This window comes from Scyliorhinus canicula, chromosome 7 (assembly GCF_902713615.1).
Source record: "Scyliorhinus canicula chromosome 7, sScyCan1.1, whole genome shotgun sequence".
NCBI classification, from domain to species: Eukaryota; Metazoa; Chordata; class Chondrichthyes; order Carcharhiniformes; family Scyliorhinidae; genus Scyliorhinus; species Scyliorhinus canicula.
Window position 1 is genome coordinate 57342035 of NC_052152.1, and position 20074 is coordinate 57362108.

A 20074-nucleotide genomic window follows, 5' to 3' on the forward strand; every position below is an offset into this window, starting at 1 on the left:
ATAATTAGCACTAATCAGCAAGATTTTTTTATTGTTAATGGTATTTTTGAATAATCTAGTGAAAATGATTTTTAATTATTAAAACAGATTAAACTGTGTTTACAAGTACGTTTGCAGATTATACTGAAAGGAATTTGGCTATTTCTTTATTTGAAAAATTTGCTTTTAAGGCTTTAATTGTTTATTAAGACAACATTATGAATATGAATCAGATCAATAGTTGAGGGGCTGGTTTAGCACAGTGGGCTAAGACAGCTGGCTTGTAGTGCAGAACAATGCCAGCAGCGTGGGTTCAATTCCTGTTCCAACCTCCTCGAATAGGCGCCTTTTTCACAGTAACTTCATTGAAGCCTACTTGTGACAATAAGTGATTATTATTACTGCTGACTTTAACTGAAGGCAAGAAACTGGATTAAAATCTCACATTGGCAAACCCCCAATACCTATTTTCCTTTGATGGCCATTGCCAAAAATATAGAATAGTTGTTATTAATCCATTTTAATATTCATATTTGAGAGTTTAAAATATTCATTTATACAGAATGTAAAAGAGCAGGACAAATTGATGGATTTGCTATTAATGCAAAATTCTATCTTACCTCACTGTCGCACAGAGTCAGGGAAATGTTCCTGTTATTGTGCCTGGGTTTACTGGATTGTCTCTGCATTTCAGGCTGAAAATGGTTGCAAATGTTTCAGCTGAGCATCCCATCATTGAGGATGGAGCTATTTCTACTCCAATTAGTTGCAAATATTTGTGGACAGTTAAATGGATGTGGTAGGACTGCAGTGCTTTCATCTGATCTGGTAGCCATGATGTGGAGTGCCGGCGTTGGACTGGGGTGAGCACAGTAAGAAGTCTTGCAACACCAGGTTAAAGTTCAACGGGTTTGTTTTGAATCACTAGCTTTTGGAGCACTGGAAAGCTAGTGATTCGAAACAAACTAGTGATTCGAAACATACCTGTTGGTCTTTAAACTGGTGTTGTAAGACTTCTTACTGTGTTCATCTGATCTGTTGGTTGTAGCATTGCTTAGGTCTGTCTGTAGCATGCTGCTTCCACTATTTCGGAGTTATGTAATTATGTATTGTAACTTTACCAGGTTGCCCACACTGACTACATTAACATGGATTTTTCATTTATATTCTGTTTTGTGATAGACGTGTTAATGGTTGATTGACTATGTTGCTAAAGATACAAAGGTGATTGACATTGTTTGATTAAGACTGAAAGCACATATAAAAAGCATCTCCTGGGATGTTGGGTTGGAAGGAAGCAAAGATCTGTAATACTGCACCCTGTGGGTAATCGTACTATCAAGAAAACGATCTGCATCATGTTTTGTATCTCATCATCTGGCTTGGATCCATTTAACAACTGGGCTCAGCTAGATGCTGACTTGGGAGCAACAGTTGCCTTCAGCATCATGGTTAAAAAGGGGAAAGTAGGCCAAGTGTCCTGTTTGCAATTCCTGTAGTAAACCCTGCTGTTAAATAGCTTGGTGACACTTATTGTTACTGCTCATACGTGAAAGTATTATTATATCAAAATACCAGAGGATGTCCAGTATCTTGCAACTGTATCCTAGTAATAGGTCAATACTGTCAGGAGAGAAAAATACTTTTCCAAGTTAAAAGAGATGTGTTCAGTCAATGAAGACTAACATATTTTATTGTCAGCACATAGTTACAAAGTATAGGTATATAATAGCGGATTAGAATTGACACATGAGGGCAGCACCACGACGCACTGGTTAGCACTGCTGCCTCACGGCGCTGAGGACCCGGGTTCGATTCCGGCCCCGCGTCACTGTCCATGTGGAGTTTGCACATTCTCCCCGTGTCTGCGTGGGCCTCACCCCCACAACCGAAAAAGATGTGCAGGGTTGGTGGATTTGCCACGCTAAATTGCCCCTTCATTGGAAAATAAAAGAATTAGATACTCTAAATTTATTTTTAATAAAGGAATTGACACATCTTGAACAGTGAAGAATGTTTATTTGAAAGAATTGTCTTTATAGTGCTCAGGAAGGCTTTCTAGGTGGCTGTTATTCCTTTTATATTTCTTAAGTGAATGGGCTAGGGCCTGGCAGATGGAATACAATGTTGACAAATGTGAGGTTATCCATTTTGGTAGGAATAACAGCAAACGGGATTATTATTTAAACGATAAAATATTAAAGCATGCCGCTGTTCAGAGAGACTTGGGTGTGCTAGTGTATGAGTCACAGAAGGTTGGTTTACAAGTGCAACAGGTGATTAAGAAGGCAAATGGAATTTTGTCCTTCATTGCTAGAGGGATGGAGTTTAAGACTAGGGAGGTTATGTTGCAATTGTATAAGGTGTTAGTGCGGCCACACCTGGAGTATTGTGTTCAGTTTTGGTCTCCTTACTTGAGAAAGGACATACTGGCATTGGAGGGTGTACAGAGGAGATTCACTAGGTTAATCCCAGAGCTGAAGGGGTTGGATTATGAGGAGAGGTTGAGTAGACTGGGACTGTACTCGTTGGAATTTAGAAGGATGAGGGGGAGGTTCTTGTTCCTTTTTCAGTGTTTGCCCATCTTTATCCCTAGGGCCTTTTTTAGAAGGGTTACGAGCAGCATCATGAGCTTTGTTTGGGCGCATGGGACCCCGAGGGTGAAGAGGGTCTTCTTGGAGCGGGGTAGAGATGGGGGGGGGCTGGCGTTACCCAATCTCTCGGGGTATTATTGGGCGGCCGGTGTGTCGATGATGCGCAAGTGGGTGGTGGGGGGGGGGGGGGGGGGGGGGCAGCATGGAAACGGATGGAGAGGGCGTCCTGTGGAGATACAAGCCTGGGGGCCCTGGTAACGGCGCCATGGCCGCTCCCTCCTACGAGGTATACCACGAGTCCGGTGGTGGCGGCTACCCTGAAGATTTGGGGGCGGTGGAGGCGACGTGGGGGAGAGGTGGGGGGCTCGATGGAGGCTCCGTTGAGGGGGAACCATAGGTTCATCCCCGGGAACATTGATGGGGGATTTCAGGGTTGGTACTGAGCGGGCATCAGACAGCTGAGGGACCTGTTTATTGATGGGAGGTTTGCGAGCCTGGGGGAGTTGGAGGAGAAATTTGGGCTCCCCCCGGGGAACATGTTCAGGTATCTGCAGGTAAAGGCATTTGCTAGGCGGCAGGTGGAGGGATTCCCTTCGCTTCCCGCGAGGGGGGTGAGCGACAGGGTGCTTTCGGGGGTCTGGGTCGGAGAGGGGAAGATATCTGATATCTACAAGGTTATGCAGGAGGCGGAGGTGGCGTCAGTAGAGGAGCTGAAAGCTAAGTGGGAGGGGGAACTGGGGGAACAGATCGAAGACGGGACATGGGCTGATGCCCTGGAGAGGGTTAATTCTTCCTCCTCGTGTGCGCGGCTTAGCCTCATCCAATTCAAGGTGCTGCACCGGGCCCACATGACTGGGACAAGGATGAGTAGGTTCTTTGGGGGTGAAGACAGGTGTGTCAGGTGCTCGGGGAGTCCAGCGAACCATGCCCATATGTTCTGGGCATGCCCGGCGCTGGAGGAGTTCTGGAAGGGGGTGGCGAGGACAGTGTCGAGGGTGGTGGGATCCAGGGTTAAGCCAGGATGGGGACTCGCGATTTTTGGGGTTGGGGTGGAGCCGGGAGTGCAGGAGGCGAAAGAGGCCGGTGTGCTGGCCTTTGCGTCCCTAGTAGCCCGGCGAAGGATCTTGCTACAATGGAAGGATGCGAGGCCCCCAAGCATGGAGACCTGGATCAATGACATGGCGGGTTTTATTAATCTAGAGAAGGTCAAATTCACCCTGAGAGGGTCGGTACAAGGGTTCTTTAGGCGGTGGCAACCTTTTCTCGACTTTCTGGCTCAACGATAGGGTACGGGGACAGTAGCAGCAGCAACCCGGGGGGGGGAAGGGGGAGGGAAAAGGTGGGATGGGGGGGAAGGGGGAGGGAAAAGGTGGGATGGGGGGCGGACGATGACTATGTTTGTTTATTTAATTTAAATTTATTTTGAAGTCCTTTTGTTGTTCATTGGGCTTGGGGGGGTGGGGGATGGGATACATGCTTCGATACGGTCTGGGGGTGGTACGGTTATTATGGGTTATTTTGTTGCATTTCATTGTTTGTCGTTATGTTTTATATTTTCTGTAAAAAATTCCAATAAAAATTATATTTAAAAAAAAAAGAAGGACGAGGGGGGTCTTATAGAAACATTTAAAATTATGAAGGGAATAGATAGGATAGATGCGGGCAGGTTGTTTCCACTGGCGGGTGACAGCAGAACTAAGGGACATAGCCTCAAAATAAGGGGGAAGTAGATTTAGGACTGAGTTTAGGAGGAACTTCTTCACCCAAAGGGTTGTGAATCTATGGAATTCCTTGCCCAGTGAAGCAGTTGAGGCACCTTCATTACATGTTTTTAAGGTAAAGATAGATAGTTTTTTTGAAGAATAAAGGGATTAAGGGTTATGGTGTTCGGGCCGGAAAGTGGAGCTGAGTCCACAAAAGATCAGCCATGATCTCATTGAATGGCGGAGCAGGCTCAAGGGGCCAGATGGCCTACTCCTGCTCCTAGTTCTTATGTTCTTATGTTCTTATGTTCTTATAGATGGCAAAAAGTATGCAGTCTCTTCGTCCATATGAGAAGGTTGACAAACTGAAGCAGTTTTTGGACCATGACACACACGTGCTGCGATTTTACTGTTACTGGGATGACACCGAGAATCTGTTTGGCGAATTCAGAGAACTCATCCTGCACTATTTTCTGGCAGATGACACAATCGAAATCAGGGAGGTCCGTCGTCCAAATTCAGGTCGAGATGCTGTTGGTGCTTTACTCCACCGAGGCAAACTACCAAAGGTATGAATACAAAAAAGTAGTTATTCAACTTTTACTTTAAAAAAAAATGTTTTTATTGAAGTTTTCACATTTTATACAATTTACATTGGTACGGATAAATGGGTCGGTTACACTGTACAAATCATTTTCCTCTGTGCCAATCTCCCTTCCCCCCCGGCACCCCCCTCATTCGTTGTTTCAGGGTCCTTTACTAGGTCCCTGTACAATGGGCAGTTAACTGCTATTTACATGTGAGCGATGCCCTCCCCTTCTCTCCCCCCCCCCCCCTCGACCTTTTTCGACCTCCCCCATCTTTTTCTTTAGCTTGCCCCCCCTCCGTTCCCCCCACCCCTTCAACCCCTTCACTGTCTGTTCCCTGTGGTCCCGAGGGCTCCCGTGCGCCCACCCCTTCCCCCGCTCTATTGGCTGGAGACTTCGAACAGTTGGTGAGTGGCCTCCACGCATTGTGGAAGCCATCCTCTTACCCTTGGATGGTGAACTAGATCTTCTCCAGGTGGAAATTGCCAACCAGTCTGCAGCTGTGGATGGTGCTGTTGATCGCGAGTCTAGCAGGATTCTCCTGTGCAATTATGGAAGCAAAGGCAAGGGCATCAGCTCTTTTCACCATGAATAGTTTTGGCTGGTCCAGTATCCCGAAGACTGCCATTCTTGGGCACCATTTCCACCCTCACCCCCACCACCTTTGACATTGCCTTGAAAAAGGCTGCCCAGAACCTGAAACTCTGGAGCATGCTCAGAACATGTGGCGTGATTGGTCGGGCCTCCCTGGCACCGTTGGTATTTTCCTCTACCTCCAGGAAGAACATGCTCATTCGGGTTATTGTCAGGTGTGCTCTGTGCACCACTTTTAGCTGCACGAGGCTTAGCCTTGCGCATGAGAAGGTGGAGTTAGCCCTGCTCAGTGCTTTGCACCAGAGGCCCCATCCTTTATCCTACCCCAGATCTTCCACCCATTTTTCCAGTGTCCTGTCCAGTGGGGGGGGGGGGGCGTCCTTTCTAAGAGTCGTCTGTGCAGGTTTCCACAGTTTTCCTTTCCCAGCCTGTCTGCATCCAGTAACTCCTCTAGCATTCTGCTTCTTAGAGTTCGTGGGTATGCTGCTGTCTATTTGCGGAGAACATTTTTGACTTGCACATGTCGAAGTTCATTCCCGTTTGGTAGTTCCAGTCTCTCCGTCTGTTCTTTGAAGGTCGCTCGTCTGTCTTCCGTGTAAAAGTCCCTAACCGTCAGTGTACCCCCGTCCTGTCTCCACCTCTTAAAGGTGGCGTTAAGCATGGCTGGTGTGAACCTATGGTTGCCGCAGATGGACATTTCAGTCAGACCGAAGTGCTGCCTCATCTCACGGTAGCTACCACCACCGGGCTGGGGGCGATGGGAGTGCTGCTGTGGCGACACCCTGGAGGGTTGTGCCTGTACAGGAGAACTCTTCCATCCTCACCTATCCCGTCACTCTTTTCCCGCCGTGGCTGCTCAGTGGTAGTATTGCAAGTTCAGGAGGCCCAGGCTCTCCATGTTTCTTCTTCTTTTGTAGTACCTTTTGGGGGATTCTTGGAAACTCTGTCCCCCCCCCCCCCTTCCCCCTCCCTCCCCACATAAACAACATAATTATCTTGTCTATTGAATGGAAAGACGCCTTGGGGATGTAGGTCGGTATGGTTCTGAACAGGAAGAGGAACTTGGGCAGTATGTTCATCTTGATCATCTGCCTCCTCCCCGCCAGAGTAAGTGGGAGTGCATCCCATCTCAGTAGGTCCTTTTTTATTCCTGCGCCAGACTGGTCAGCTTCAACTTGTGGATCTGTGTCCAGTTGTGGGTATTCTGGAACTCCAGGTAGCGGAATTTGTTTTGGTCTAGTTTAAATGTAGTCCATGAAGTGTTGGGCACTGTGGACTTTTTTAAAAAATAATTTTTATTCAAATTTTTCAACAACAAATTTTCTCCCAACAGTTAAAGTAAACAAGGTGTAAAACTAAACTGAAACAGAAATCCTCCCCAATACAAAGTAATAAATTAATAACTAATAACAATACAAGACATTTTAAAAATAGCAAACACACCGTCGCAAAAACAAACCCCCTTAACAAATCCCGAACCCCCCTCCCCCGAACCCCCCTCCCCCTCCCCCTCCCCCTCCCCCTCCCCCGGGTTGCTGCTGAGACTGACCATCCTCTACCTCGCCAGGAAATCGAGAGGGCACTGTGGACTTGTGAAGCAGACATATGCCACCAACACTGAAGAAGGTTCAACACTATTTTATTAACTACTTATAAAATAATAGACATATGATAACTGTGGGTTTACACAATGCTAGTTTAACTAGAGACCTGTGCCTGTCCGAACCAGTTGAATCTGTGAGTCTGTACTATACTTGATGAGCTCTTGTGCTTCTGAGAGGCAGCACCCAGAATGAGTGGGAAAAGTGATGCCCTCTGCCTTTATAGTACCTGTGTTCTAACTGGTGATTGGCTGCGGTGTTTGTGCATGTTGATTGGTCCTAGTGTATGTCCATCAGTATGTGTCTGCACCATGATATACTGGTGTATATTATGACAGTCCATCCATCTCTGTCCCTCCCCCTCTCGGGTTTACTGGGAGTTGGGTGAATTGGACATTCTGAATTCTCCCTCAGTGTACCCGAACAGGCATTGGAGTGTGGTGACTAGGGGCTTTTCATAGTAACTTCATGACAGTGTTAATTTAAGCCTAGTTGTGACACTAATAAAGATGATTACTATTAACACTTCGCTTTTGCTCAAGTTAAGTTTGTAGCCCGAAAAGGCTCCGAATTCTCCTCGGAGTTTTAGGATTCCTTTCATACCGCTTTTTGGGTCCGAGATATAGAGGAGAAGGTCATCTGCATAGAGTGAGGCTCTGTGCTGTCAGCCTCCTCTTCAGATTCCCTTCCAGTATCTCGCCACTCACCAGGCGATCTCCAGCGGTTCAATAGCCAGGGTGAACAAGAGCGGGGGCAGCGGGTATCTCTGCCTTGTGCTCTGTGCAACTGGAGGTATTCACAACTGGTGGTTGGTCTGTACGCTTGCCTTGGGTGCTTTGTACAGGAGTTTCACCCATGAGGTGAGCTCTGTCCCTAGCCTAAACTGCTCTAGTACCTCAGTGAGATATTTCCACTCGAAGGCCTTTTCTGTGTCCAGGGAGATGATCACGTCTGGTGTTCTCTCCTCGGATGGGGCAGCATCATGTTCAGCAGTTGTCTGATGTTCGCAGTTAGCTGTCTATCCTTAACAAAGCATAGTATGTCTGGTGTTCTGCGACCACCTCTGGTACGCATTTCTCCAGCCGCTTAGCCAGGACTTTTGCGAGTATTTACACATCCACATTGAGCAGCGAAATGGGTCTGTATGATCTGCAGTCTGCTGGGTCTTTGTCCTCATTAGGTATCAGCGATATGAAGAACTGTTAGCGTTGGAGGCATGGTGACCCTCGCTAGTGAGTCTGCGAACATCTCCTGCAGGTGCGGGACCAATGCCATTGTGAATTCTTTGTCGAACCTTCTTTTGTAGCACCTTCCCCGCCTGCATGGAATTGATGCTTTCCATGACCTCTCCCAGTCCTAGTTGTGCTTCCAGTTCCCTCCTTCTGTCGTCCTCCACGACTGGCATGTCCAGTCCATCGAGAAACCATTTCATCCCCGAGCCCCCGTTGGGAAGTTCAGAGGTGTGAAGTTCTCGGTAGAAGACCGTGTATCCGCTGGAACTAAGTGCCAGGAACTGGAGGAGAGGTAAGCTGCTGTGGTGAAGAGCAAATTTGATAGAAATGTTCAAAAGCATGAATGGTCACTTCCGGTGACGGCAGGCGGGAGGCAGCCGCACATTGGAGGGCTCCCGTTCGGGAACAGATTTTCGGGGTTTAACGCCCGGTCCCAGGGGCAACGGAGGCGGCAAAAGCAGGGAGAAGGCGCAGTGAAGGGAAATGTCAAAAATAAGTTTAAAAATGGCCATGAAAAAAGCGGCTGAAAGTCTGTCGGGGAGTGGAAAGGTCACCGTGGGGACGGCAAGAAAAGTGGAGGCTGGGGCACCAGGGAAGGCCGCCCACGGCTGAAGAAATGACTAAGGTGATGGCCGTGGAACTCGAAAGACAGTTCACAAAACACATGGAGGCAATGAGGAAGGAGACGGGGGCGGTATTGAAAGTGCTGGTGGAGGAGGCGATTGCCCCGGTGAGGGCAGCGGTATTGAGTGCAGTGGTGCAGGTACGGGAGCAAGGTGAGGCGCTGAAGGAAGTGGAAGAGACATTATTGCAGCACAGTGATCAAATTATCTCGATAGGGAAGGAGATGTGGAACGTGATAGAAGGCGACAGAATCTGAGGATTGTAGGTCTTCCCGAAGGAGTGGAAGGCCCGAGGCCGACTGAGTATTTTGCCACAATGTTGGCGAAGCTATTGGGGGAGAGGGATGATCCCTCCTGATATGAACTGGATCCGGCTCATCGGTCATGGAGGCCTGTACCAAAGGAGAGTGAGCCGCCAAGAGTAGTAACTTTGTGTTTTCGTAGGTACAGTGTGAAGGAGAAGGTCCTGTGCTGGGCAAAGCAGAAGCGGGTGGTGCAGTGGGCTGGAACTGGTATACGCATATATCAGGACTTTACGGTGGAGCTGGTGAGGAGGCGGGCTGCCTTCAGCCAGGTGAAGAAGGCACTGTACATCAGCAAGGTGCAGTGCGGCATCGTGTATCCAGCTAATTTGAGGGTGACCTACAAATCCAAGCACTTTTATTTTGGGACGGCGGAAGCAGCGGAGCAGTTTTCGAAGGCAGAAGGACTATGGCTGAATTGAGAAATGGTCATGTACTGATGTAGCCTCATGTACTTTTTCACTGCGTGCTGGTGTATATGTTAAATGAGCCAACGTTGTATATATTTGGACAAGGGAAGAGATGGGACTTTCACTTCAAGGATGGTCCTTTGGGGCTTGGGTGTGTATGCGGGGGTTTGTGTGTGTGATGATATGATTTGCATACCTGTCTGCCATTGGGGCAGAACACCGGCTTACCATTGGCCCTGGTCGGTCATGTGCCTCTCGACCGAGTGGCCGAGAGGCTGAGTTAACCACGCCTCCATTACCGAGGTATAAATAGACAAACACCCGCCGATCGTCCATTCCATTGTAGACGATCGCAGGGCTATGTTCTAGTTTATTAAAGCCTCACTTTTGTAAAGCACTCGTCTCTCGTACAATTGATGGCACATCAATTTAATAAACTACGACTTTGAAGATGGAGTTCCGGATCAAGCCCGAATGCCTCCGCATCAGCCCGCAAACTCCAAACTCTGCAGAACTTTTCCAACTCTGGCTGACATGCCTCGAAGGGTTCCTGGCATCTACAACCACCCCCCCGACTGGGGCACAGAAGATGCACGTCCTCCACTCCAGCGTGGGTATCGACGCCTACACAATAATCAAAGAAGAAACGACTTATGATGAAGCAATACTAAAGCTAAAGGGACAATTCATCAAACTAGTCAATAGGGTATTCGCCCGACATCTGCTGGCCACCAGACGGCAGCTCCCTGGTGAGTCACTAAACCAATTTTACCGGGCCCTCCATACCCTGGGGAGGAATTGCTCCTGCGTCGCAGTCTCAGCTACGGAGCACATGGAACTACTGATCAGAGACGCTTACGTGGCTGGGATGCAGTCCCCCACTATCCGCCAGCGGATGCTGGAGAGAGACGACCTCAGCTTAACTGAGACACTGACTCCTCCTCTCTGGAGGTCGCCGATCAAAACGCCCACTTCTATGACCCCAGCCAGGCCTCCTGGCACGCTTCCCAACCGCCATCCGCCACTCCCGACCTCCCTCAGGCCTGCGCCGCAGGACGCCCCGACAAGTCGGGGCCCCGCTGCTACTTTTGCGGGTTTGCGAAACACCCCCGCTCGCGCTGCCCAGCCCGCTCCGCCCTCTGTAAGAGCTGCGGGAAGAAGGGCCACTACTCCACGGTCTGCCAGGCCAAAACGGTGGCTGCGGCGCTTCTGGACACCATGCAACACTCTCCCCCCCGCCCCCAGGCCCCTGCGACCGGCCTGTGCGCCTCTCTCTCTACTCCGGGCCCTCCTGGTCCCCTCCTAGCCACCGCGCAACACTCTCCCCACCGCCCCCAGGCCCCCGCGCCTGGCCTGCTCACCTCTCTCTCTCCTCCGGGGCTGCTCCAGCGCACCGAGCTCCTCCCAGCTCGCGCCCCGCCGGCCGACCAGCACGCCTCTCCGGGCCCTCCCGGTCCCTGCCTGCCCGCTGCGCGAGCCTCTCCCCCTGCCCCCGGGCCCCGGCGCCCAACCTGCGCGCCTCTCCGGGCCCTCCCGGTCCCTGCCTGCTCACCACGCGAGTCTCCCCCCGCCCCCGGGCCCCCGCGCCTGGCCTGCTCGTTTCTCTCTCTCCTCCGGGGCCGCTCCTCCAAGCTCGCCGCCCCCGGGCCCCCGCGCCTGGCCTGCGCGCCTCACCGCCCCTGCTTGCAGCCGCTCCACTCGGCTCGCCGGCACCGCTAGCCCCGCCCCCAACGACCACGAGGGCCCCACGGGCGCCGCCATCTTGGGGCGCCGACTCCATGTGCGGGTCCTGGGCGCCGCCATCTTGGGGCGCCGACTCCACGTGCGGGTACTGGGCACCGCCATCTTGGGGCCCCGACTCCACGTGCGGGTCCTGGGCGCTGCCATCTTGGGATCCCAACTCCACTTGCAGATCCTGGACACCGCCTTCCGGGACTGGCACGCAAGGTTCTTCCAGCATCGACTCGGACGGCGACGACGGACACGGATTTTCTCCACGGCTCGCAGCCATTCAGCTCAACCAGTCACGTCCACGCACGCTCGCCAAAACGACAACGCTGATCCACCTCAACGGCCACGAGACGGGCTGCCTGCTGGACTCCGGGAGCACGGAAACTTCGTTCACCCTGACACGGTAAGACGCTGCGCGCTCCCTGTCCATCCGGTAACACACAAAATCGGGTTAGCCTCTGGTTCGCACTCCGTCCACATCACCGGGTGCTGCATCGCGGACCTCACGGTCCAGGGGAAGGTTTTTTTAAATTATAAATTCCTTGTCCTCCCTGACCTGCATCACCCCATCCTCTCCATTACCTTCCTCAACCCAATTGGGGCCTCAAATCACTGCACCAGAATTCCTCTACCTTGGGAAATTCCAGTCTGCCCAGAAACCACCACATTTCCCCCTGAATGATCCTCGGTTTTGTCTTCTAGAGTGATTCTCCAGATCCTCCACCTTCTCCTTCAGCCTCTTTTATGTCTCCCACATCACCCCACCTCAGCCACCAACGAGGCCAGCTGCTCTTCGTGCTCCCTCACCGCCTCCTCCACTTTCTGGATCGCCAGGCCCTGGGACTCCAGCCACTACACCACTCCCTCTATCCCCGACTTAATCGGTTCCACCACTCTGGCCAGGACTTCCAGGGCCTCCTTTCTCTGCTGACGGAACTTTACATTTAGAAACCTGAAGTCCCCGAGCTCTCACTGTTCCTTCGTTTTCCACCAGCGTAACACCCCACAAAGGTCAAAAAAAATCCAACCTCATATAGGAGCCACCTAATATGCGACTACTCACCACCACCAGAAGTCCGAAGTCACTCCAGTTTTACACAAAACTTTTAATATAATTCAATTTCAAGTTCTAATCTGTGAAGGAAAAGTAGTTAAAAATCCTAAAATATGAAATGAAATGAAAATGAAATGAAAATCGCTTATTGTCACGAGTAGGCTTCAATGAAGTTACTGTGAAAAGCCCCTAGTCGCCACATTCCGGCGCCTGTCCGGAGAGGCTGGTATGGGAATCGAACCGTGCTGCTGGCCTACTTGGTCTGCTTTGACAAGTAAACTGACAGATGCCGAAATGTTATCATGGATGGAGAGTCAGAGAATATGTAGTTGGAAGGTAGACAGTTTGTTGGTGAAGAGGGACAACTAACTTTATTTTTTAGAAGTGGAATATTAGGGTAGTGAGAGTTGTTATGTAGGTGAACGTTCATTGTCAGACATTAAGTATTGATTAGAGATGGCCACAACACAAGCTCAAGGAGGTGGTGAAGCCTCATGATGGCAAGGTCAAGAGTTTGGCAATGGATATGGAAGCGAGAGTTTAGTGTAGGATGTTGTTCAGTAGGGAAAATCAAGGGAATTTTAATGAGTTGAAGTGACAGAGAATGAAATGTCACTCACTGCAATGGGGCAAAAGGAAATGTCATCAAAATAATATAGAGACCAAAAATAAAACAATCTTTAAAGGAGAGGTGGAAGTGATGAAAGGGGGTGAGGCATCTAAACATGGAAAAGATACTAAAGGAGAAGGGCAGTACGGTGGCACAACGGTTAGCACTGCTGCCTTACAGCACCAGGGTCCCGGGTTCAATTCCGGCCCGGGTGACTGTTTGTGTGGAATTTGCACTCTCACCCCGTGTCTGCGTGGGTTTCCTTTGGGTGCTCCAGTTTCCTCCCACAGTCCAAAATGTGCAGGATAGTTTAATTGGCCATGCTAAATTGCCCTTGTTGCTCATTCTGGGTGAGTGTGCTTTCCACTCAATTTGGCTCTGTTTCGTTCCTTAGCTCTAGAGTCGCCAGGTATCGTTAAGATACCGCCACAAGTTTCAAGTTCAAGTTCAGACCAATAACTCCATTCACCAGTTAGTAAGTTCAAACAAGACACGTTTATTATAATACAGTAATCTACTAATCATGCATATAAAACTACAAGACTAGGCTAATCCTACCACTAACAGGCCAATACTTATCTGGAATAAGGGAACTGCCGGATCAGGGAACAACGGCCTCTAGCTTTGTCCTGGATCCGCAGGCTTCCAGTCGGTGTGGACTAAAGGGGTCAGGAGTGTCTACTCTCGTAGCGTGCGTTGTGTGACACTTACTTGGTGGCGGCTGTTGTCCAGGCCTCTCCTCTCCGTGGTCAAGTTTGAGAGCTGCTACAAAGGTGTTCTTGTTGGGAGGGCCGGCTGAGAGAGCTGGTCAAGGAGAGGCTGGCAGAGAGAGAGAGCTGGGTTCAGGGTCTCTGTCTTATACCTCTCCCAGGGTCTCGCGCCCACCTGGGCGGACCCTCTATACACTCGCAATCGATTGGATCTCCTCCCAATCGATTGATTAGAATTTCCCAATAACGGGGCAGTCCCTCGATCACTGGGTGGTTCTTGGGACTTATTGTTTTGGACTTCTCTTGGCGCCGAGAAGTCTGGCCTTCTATTCAATGTATCGATTTGAGTTAACTTGTTTCCATTGTACCTGGGAATCGCCCGGTATCGCCTCATTAGTATGCTAACTTGTTTTGTTTCACAGTGCTGTCTGGTTTCTGCAACAGTCAGAACTGGTTTCTGCAGCAGTCAGAATACACAAGCGCTTTTGCAAGCTGCTTGCTTTTGCAACATGTCCATTTTCCCTGCATTCCTTGTAATCTTCCATTTTGTGTTGGGCAGTGGCTACCCCAGGTGGCTACACTCCCTCCTTATGATCCTCATGAGAAATCATGAAGGATCACCCAAGGTCGGTGCCTTTGTGTTCCCTGATCTCAGCGAGTCCCATGGCTTCTACACTTTCCTCAATTATGGCACAAAATGTTTTATCTAACAGTCTCTGTTTGGTGCTATGTCAAAGGGGACATGCATTACTAGGGAACCTCTAACTATCCTTTGTAAACTACACTCCCTTACACATTTAAACATTCTAACTTCCTATCCTTAAAACATTATCGTCATTACATTCCATTTCTGGCTCGGCAGTCGAGCTCAGAATATTACAATACATCAGAAAAGGTCTTTATTTACAACAGCAACTTGAAAATTAAATCATTCATTACACATCAAGGGGTTGGGGGGCTGGTGGAAGCCGAAAATAGGGGATTGTACTCTGTATATGGTCGAGGCGCGAGAACGGGAGGCTCTCCTTCTCCATTTTCTTAACCTAAGTGTCTGTACTACGATGCAAAGAACTGCTATCGCCAAAAGTGATTCTATAACATATGATAGGGAGTACCAATTCATAAATTTTGTGCACTAAGTCTGGTCATCGCTGTTCATTACTGGGCTTTGAGTAGTCGGTGTTTGGGAAACATTAACGGCGGGGGTCATAGGGGAAAAGGGGTTCGCGTTCGCGCTCAAAAATACAAAAACAATAACTAAAAACATATAGGTCTTCATCGCGGTCTTCTTTCTTCACTTCCTTCTGTCCTTTTGTATTGCTGATCTTGCTCTGATCCCTCCTTTGAACGTCCGAAAGCTATGGGGTCAAGCATAGTATCTGTCAATGTTCCGTTTAATACCTTTAATGTTAGTGTATCTGTCCTCTTATTCCAATTGTCCCTTAAATGAATGGCCAAGTCACTCCCTGTGACTCCCCTCATTTTTTTTTTCAAAAGCGAATTTAGGACCAGACATACACTTAACAACTGTGCCACTGCGAGCCGTCTCGCAGGTTTTGCGATTTACTATCCCAATGTTCCTGGATGTAAATAGCCGAAGGGCTACCTCAAACAAAACAAATGAAACCAAACTTTAGAACTGAGATATCCGAATGAGTTGCGTATGGGCCGCAACGGGTAAGATTTGAATGGGCTCCCCGGGTAGGACGTGCTGTGCTGTACCCGAGCTTAGCTGACCAGAGGGGGGTCCTCAGACAGGGCGGGTCCTCAATGCCACTGCCTGAGCGACCTGGAACGAACGGGCATGAATGTGTTCATTGTGGATTTGCAGCCTCTATTCCCAAAATAGAGGGGCACCTAAAAAAAAATGGGGAGCCAAGATGCTCCTAGTGGGGTGAAGGTGAAGCCTTAAGTTGGGCTCCAGACATTGCAGCTAAGTCAAGTTCTCAGAGATATCTGCGGACAAACTTAATGTGCATGTGAGGTGGTCACAAGCTTTTCAGCTGAAAGTCGAGTGGCCAATCTCCAAAAACAAACATTTAACAAACAAACAAACATCACCAAACATTCGTGCAGGTTCCATCAGAAAGGACACCGTTTATCTCTGAAGCGGTTCCTCCTTTTACATCATCTGGACACCTCAATTCTCTTCATTCTCTGCGAACAGGGTCGCAAAGGGGTTGCCGTGTCGGGAGTCAGACTCAGAGTCATCCTCTTCTCCCGGATCCCATACCCTTGAATGGATCAGGCATGCAATCATTGCGTTATGTGACGGGGGTCACTCTCGTCATTTCGGACAAGTCTCCAAGAATTGTCCCTGTGCCAAATCGTGGGGTCTAAATTTGTATGAACGTCATCGGGGTCGTCATAGTTGGGCGGTGGGGCTGGGTGTGGGTCTGGTGTTTTAATGTAAGTGATCTCAAAATCACTGTAGTCGGGGTCGTAGTTGGTGTGTGTGGGGGTCTGTTGTATCAGGGCAGTAGAGAGGCGTGCTGTGGCTGTCTCTGCTGTGGCAGCTTGTGGGCGTTTCGGGGCGTGGTCTGAAGTCAATGGGCAGAGTCGCGGTCGAGTCCGATGAGGAGCTGGTCTGTGAGGGGGAGGGTGGAAATGTGTCTCTTGTGGGCGGGGCATGCTGTTCTGCTGCGTCTAGCTGGACATGGTGTGAGTGGTTGGACTGTGTCCCATATACCTTTTAACTGGTTGATATGGAACCAGGCAGTCTTCCCATTGTGGTACTTTATCTTGTAAACTGAAGGGCTGATTTTGTCCGCAATTGAGTACGGGCCGGAAAATGTTGCGGCCAAAAACGTGCTGGGGTTATAAACAGATAACATTACCTGTTGTCCAACCTGAAATTCTGTGGAATGGACTGTCCTGTCGAAACAAGCCTTGCTTTCCTTCTCTTTCCCAATTTAACTGCGGCTGCTAACTGAACCGATCTTACAGTTTCCACTAATTGCTTTACTGCTGTCTCGTGTGTGAAGGCCGTCACTTCTGGGCTGGTCATGTCGAGTCCTAAAAGGAATTCAGATCCTTTCATAGGGCGTCCGGTCATGAGTGTATGTGGGGTGAAACCTGTTGATGCTGAAACAGTATTTCTTAAAAACATAAGTGCGAATGGGAGCACTGAATCCAAGTTGAATTGTTTTCCTGGACCATCTTTCTAAAGGTCGATTTTAGAGTCCGATTCATGCGTTCCACTATTCCGCTTGTCTAAGGGTGATACGCAATGTGGAAATTTTGTTTAATGCCGAATATGGTCAGGACGTTCTTCATGACCCATCCTGTAAAATGATTATGTAGTACATTGTATATATTGTGTTGCCCTATTATGTATTCGCATGTATTTTCTTGAATTCTGTTTAATTCCCTTTTCTTCCCATGTACTGAATGATCTGTTGAGCTGCTTGCAGAAAAATACTTTTCACTGTACCTCGGTACACGTGACAATAAACAAATCCAATCCAATCCAATCCAATGAGATCCCTGGTCTGATTCGATACTTCTGGGGAGTCCCCATCTAGTAAAGATGTGGTGCGTTAGGATCTTTGCAGCTGTCTTTGCTGTGTTTGTACGAGATGGGAACGCCTCTACCCATTTCGTAAACGTGTCTATGACCACCAGAACATATTTATAGCCATTCCTGCAAGGGGGCAATGGACCTATAAAATCGATCTGGAGGTTAGTCCAGGGGCCATTAACGGGGCGAGTGTGGCTGAGTTGTGCCTTCTTTGAATACCTCTCCGGGTTATTTTGTGCACAAATCAAACAGTTCTCTATGTTACATCGTCTCTTAAATTGGGCCACCAACCGAGCTGCCTAAGGTGGGCTGTGGTAAGGTCGATCCCTTGATGCCCATGACCATCATGGAATAAGGCAATCATTTGATTCCTGTCTTTCTCAGGAGCCACATACAACTTGTCTTTGATAACCACACCCTCGTGTGTGGTCAGAGCGTGTTTAAACTTGTCGTACTGGGCCACAAAGTTTCCTTTTAAAATCTCCCGGAGATTTTCGTCCTGCCTCTGTGCCTGTACTAAATCCTCTATGTTCGTTTGTGAGACTTGGACTGAGCTCACAGGGTCGCTGGCTGGTGCGCTAGCTGGGGGTGTCCAAAAATGACCTCGCCTGGAACCTGCTTTAGCCAGTGCGTCGGCTTTACATTTCCAGGGGGGGATGACCGATGGTGGCTTCTAACTTTAATAATACCATACGTCCTATCCTTTGCCTTCTCTAGGATATGGCGGAGTAATGGGGCTGATGGAAGGGGCTTCCCGTCCGCAGAGACAAAACCTCTTGTCCTCCACAGGGGTAGAAAATCTGTGAGGCTGTTACAGACATATAAACTATCCGAATATATGTCTGCTGGGCTGGGGAACGAATCTGGGTGGTCACTATGTATGCTATGGCCGCGAGCTCTGCTGCCTGCGCGCCTAAGTGACCGGGTAACTTTAATGCTAACTCCTCTAGTGCGCATCCCTGCGCATCTTCCACATAAATTCCGCATCCAGTGATGCGTTCGCCATCTAAAACTGTGGATGAACCGTCCACATAGATCCATAGGGGTGCACACGTGTCCGTGTGCTGGGGGCTCTGGCTTGAATTCCCTATCTTCCTGGGGGGCGTCTTAGCAATGAAGGGTCCTGTGTTGTGGAGGGGGGGCTACTATTTCGCAATCATAGGGTTGTCCTGGATATTGGAGGTTGTCTGCTAAAAATGTGTGTGTCCTGGTCCGTTTAACTGTTATGTCCCGTCCCTGTAACAGAAGTGTCCACCTAGCTGCTCTTATCTGGCTCACTGAACCGTCCTTCAGTCGTCCGTCTAAAAGTAACCGTGTGGGGGTGTGTTCGGTCAGAATGGTGATGGGGTTGAGTCCGGTAATGTAAGAAAAGTATTGTACTGCCCAGAACACCGCGAGCAGGTGCCTCTCACAGGCTGAAAATCCTTGCTCTACTGGGTCTAACAGTCTGGAGGCATAAGCCACTGGTCTTAGCTGCTCGTGCCGTTCCTGAAGGAGCACGGCCGAGAGGGTCAGATCTGTTCTTGCTACCTCAATTGCATAGGGGGAGAGCGGGTCTGGAACTTGTAGTGCAGGTGCTGCGCTAAGGGCTTTCTTTAAATCTTCCACAGCCTCTGTATGCTGCGGAAGCCATTCCCAAGGGGCTCCTTTCTTAAGGAGGTCTGAAAGTGGGGCTGCCTTGGTCGCAAAACCATCGATATGGTTCTGACAATACCCAACCAGTCCTAAAAACAACCGGAGGGCTGAAACATTTTGGGGAAGGGGCAATTTGACGATCGAGTCAATTCTTTTGAACTCGATCTCGCGTTTGCCGTGTGTGATGACTGTACCCAAATACATCACTTTATTCTCCAATAGTTGGGCCTTTCTGGGGTTAATTTTACATCCGATTGAGTTCAGAAGTTCCAAGAGTTCAGACAGAAGCGTGATGTGCTCTGCCTTGGTGTCTGTCTGCAGTAATATGTCGTCCACATACTGTACCAGACATTCGGGTCGGGAAAATTTTGCTAGTCCATTTGCCAGCTGCCGGTGGAAAATGGAGGGGGGAATTGTGGAATCCTTGTGGGAGGCATGTCCACGTGTATTGCTGACCTTTAAAAGTGAAGGAAAATTTGTACTGGCACGCCTTTGCCAATGGGATTGACCAAAAGCCGTTGCTAATGTCCAATACCGTGAAATACTTGGAGTTGAGTCCCTGCTTGAGCATAGTCTCTGGACTTGTTGCTACCGTGGGGGCTACTGCTGGGGTAACTTTATTGAGTTCCCAATAATCAATGGTCAGACGCCATGATCCGTCGGGCTTCCTCACTGGCCAAATAGGGGCATTATTAGTCGAGGCTTCTGACCTAAGTACACCCTGCTCTAATAAGCTCTCTATAACCTTTCCAATTTCTCCCTCCGCTTCTAGGGGAAACCTATACTGTCTTCGTGGTCTCGGGTCAGGTCCTGTAATCTGAACTTGTCCAGTCATTCTGCCGCAGTCATGCCGGTGACTGGCAAATGCTGTCCTGTGCTTGTTCAGAACTGCCCTAACCTGTTTGTCCGTGCTAAGCATGGTTGGGTCAAAACAATAGTCGCCTACTGCGCTAATCCTGTTTGCGTACTCACCTACTGTGAGCGTTCCGAGTGCTCTGTCTGATTTTGCCATTCGCCAGACACACTGATTGACTGGGTCGAACGACAGGCTGTGGGCATTCATAAAATCAATACCCAGTATGTGTTCTGCTGTGCGGGGCAGATTAACTAAAACAACGGGGTGTCTGGTGGAGATATTCCCTAGTTGGATGGGTACAGGGGCTGTAATGTGTCCCTGCTGCGAGTGGCC

At 49.3% G+C, this 20074-nt stretch overlaps 1 protein-coding gene across 1 annotated transcript in view; it reads left to right on the forward strand.

Annotated features, from left to right (window-relative positions):
• Positions 1 to 20074, forward strand: part of efhc2 (EF-hand domain (C-terminal) containing 2) — a 218498-nt gene that overhangs the window by 80555 nt on the left and 117869 nt on the right. Inside the window, exon 5 of the mRNA XM_038802085.1 lies at positions 4594 to 4845. Coding sequence (XP_038658013.1) covers positions 4594 to 4845 — 252 coding nt within the window. The remainder of the gene's footprint in view (positions 1 to 4593; positions 4846 to 20074) is intronic.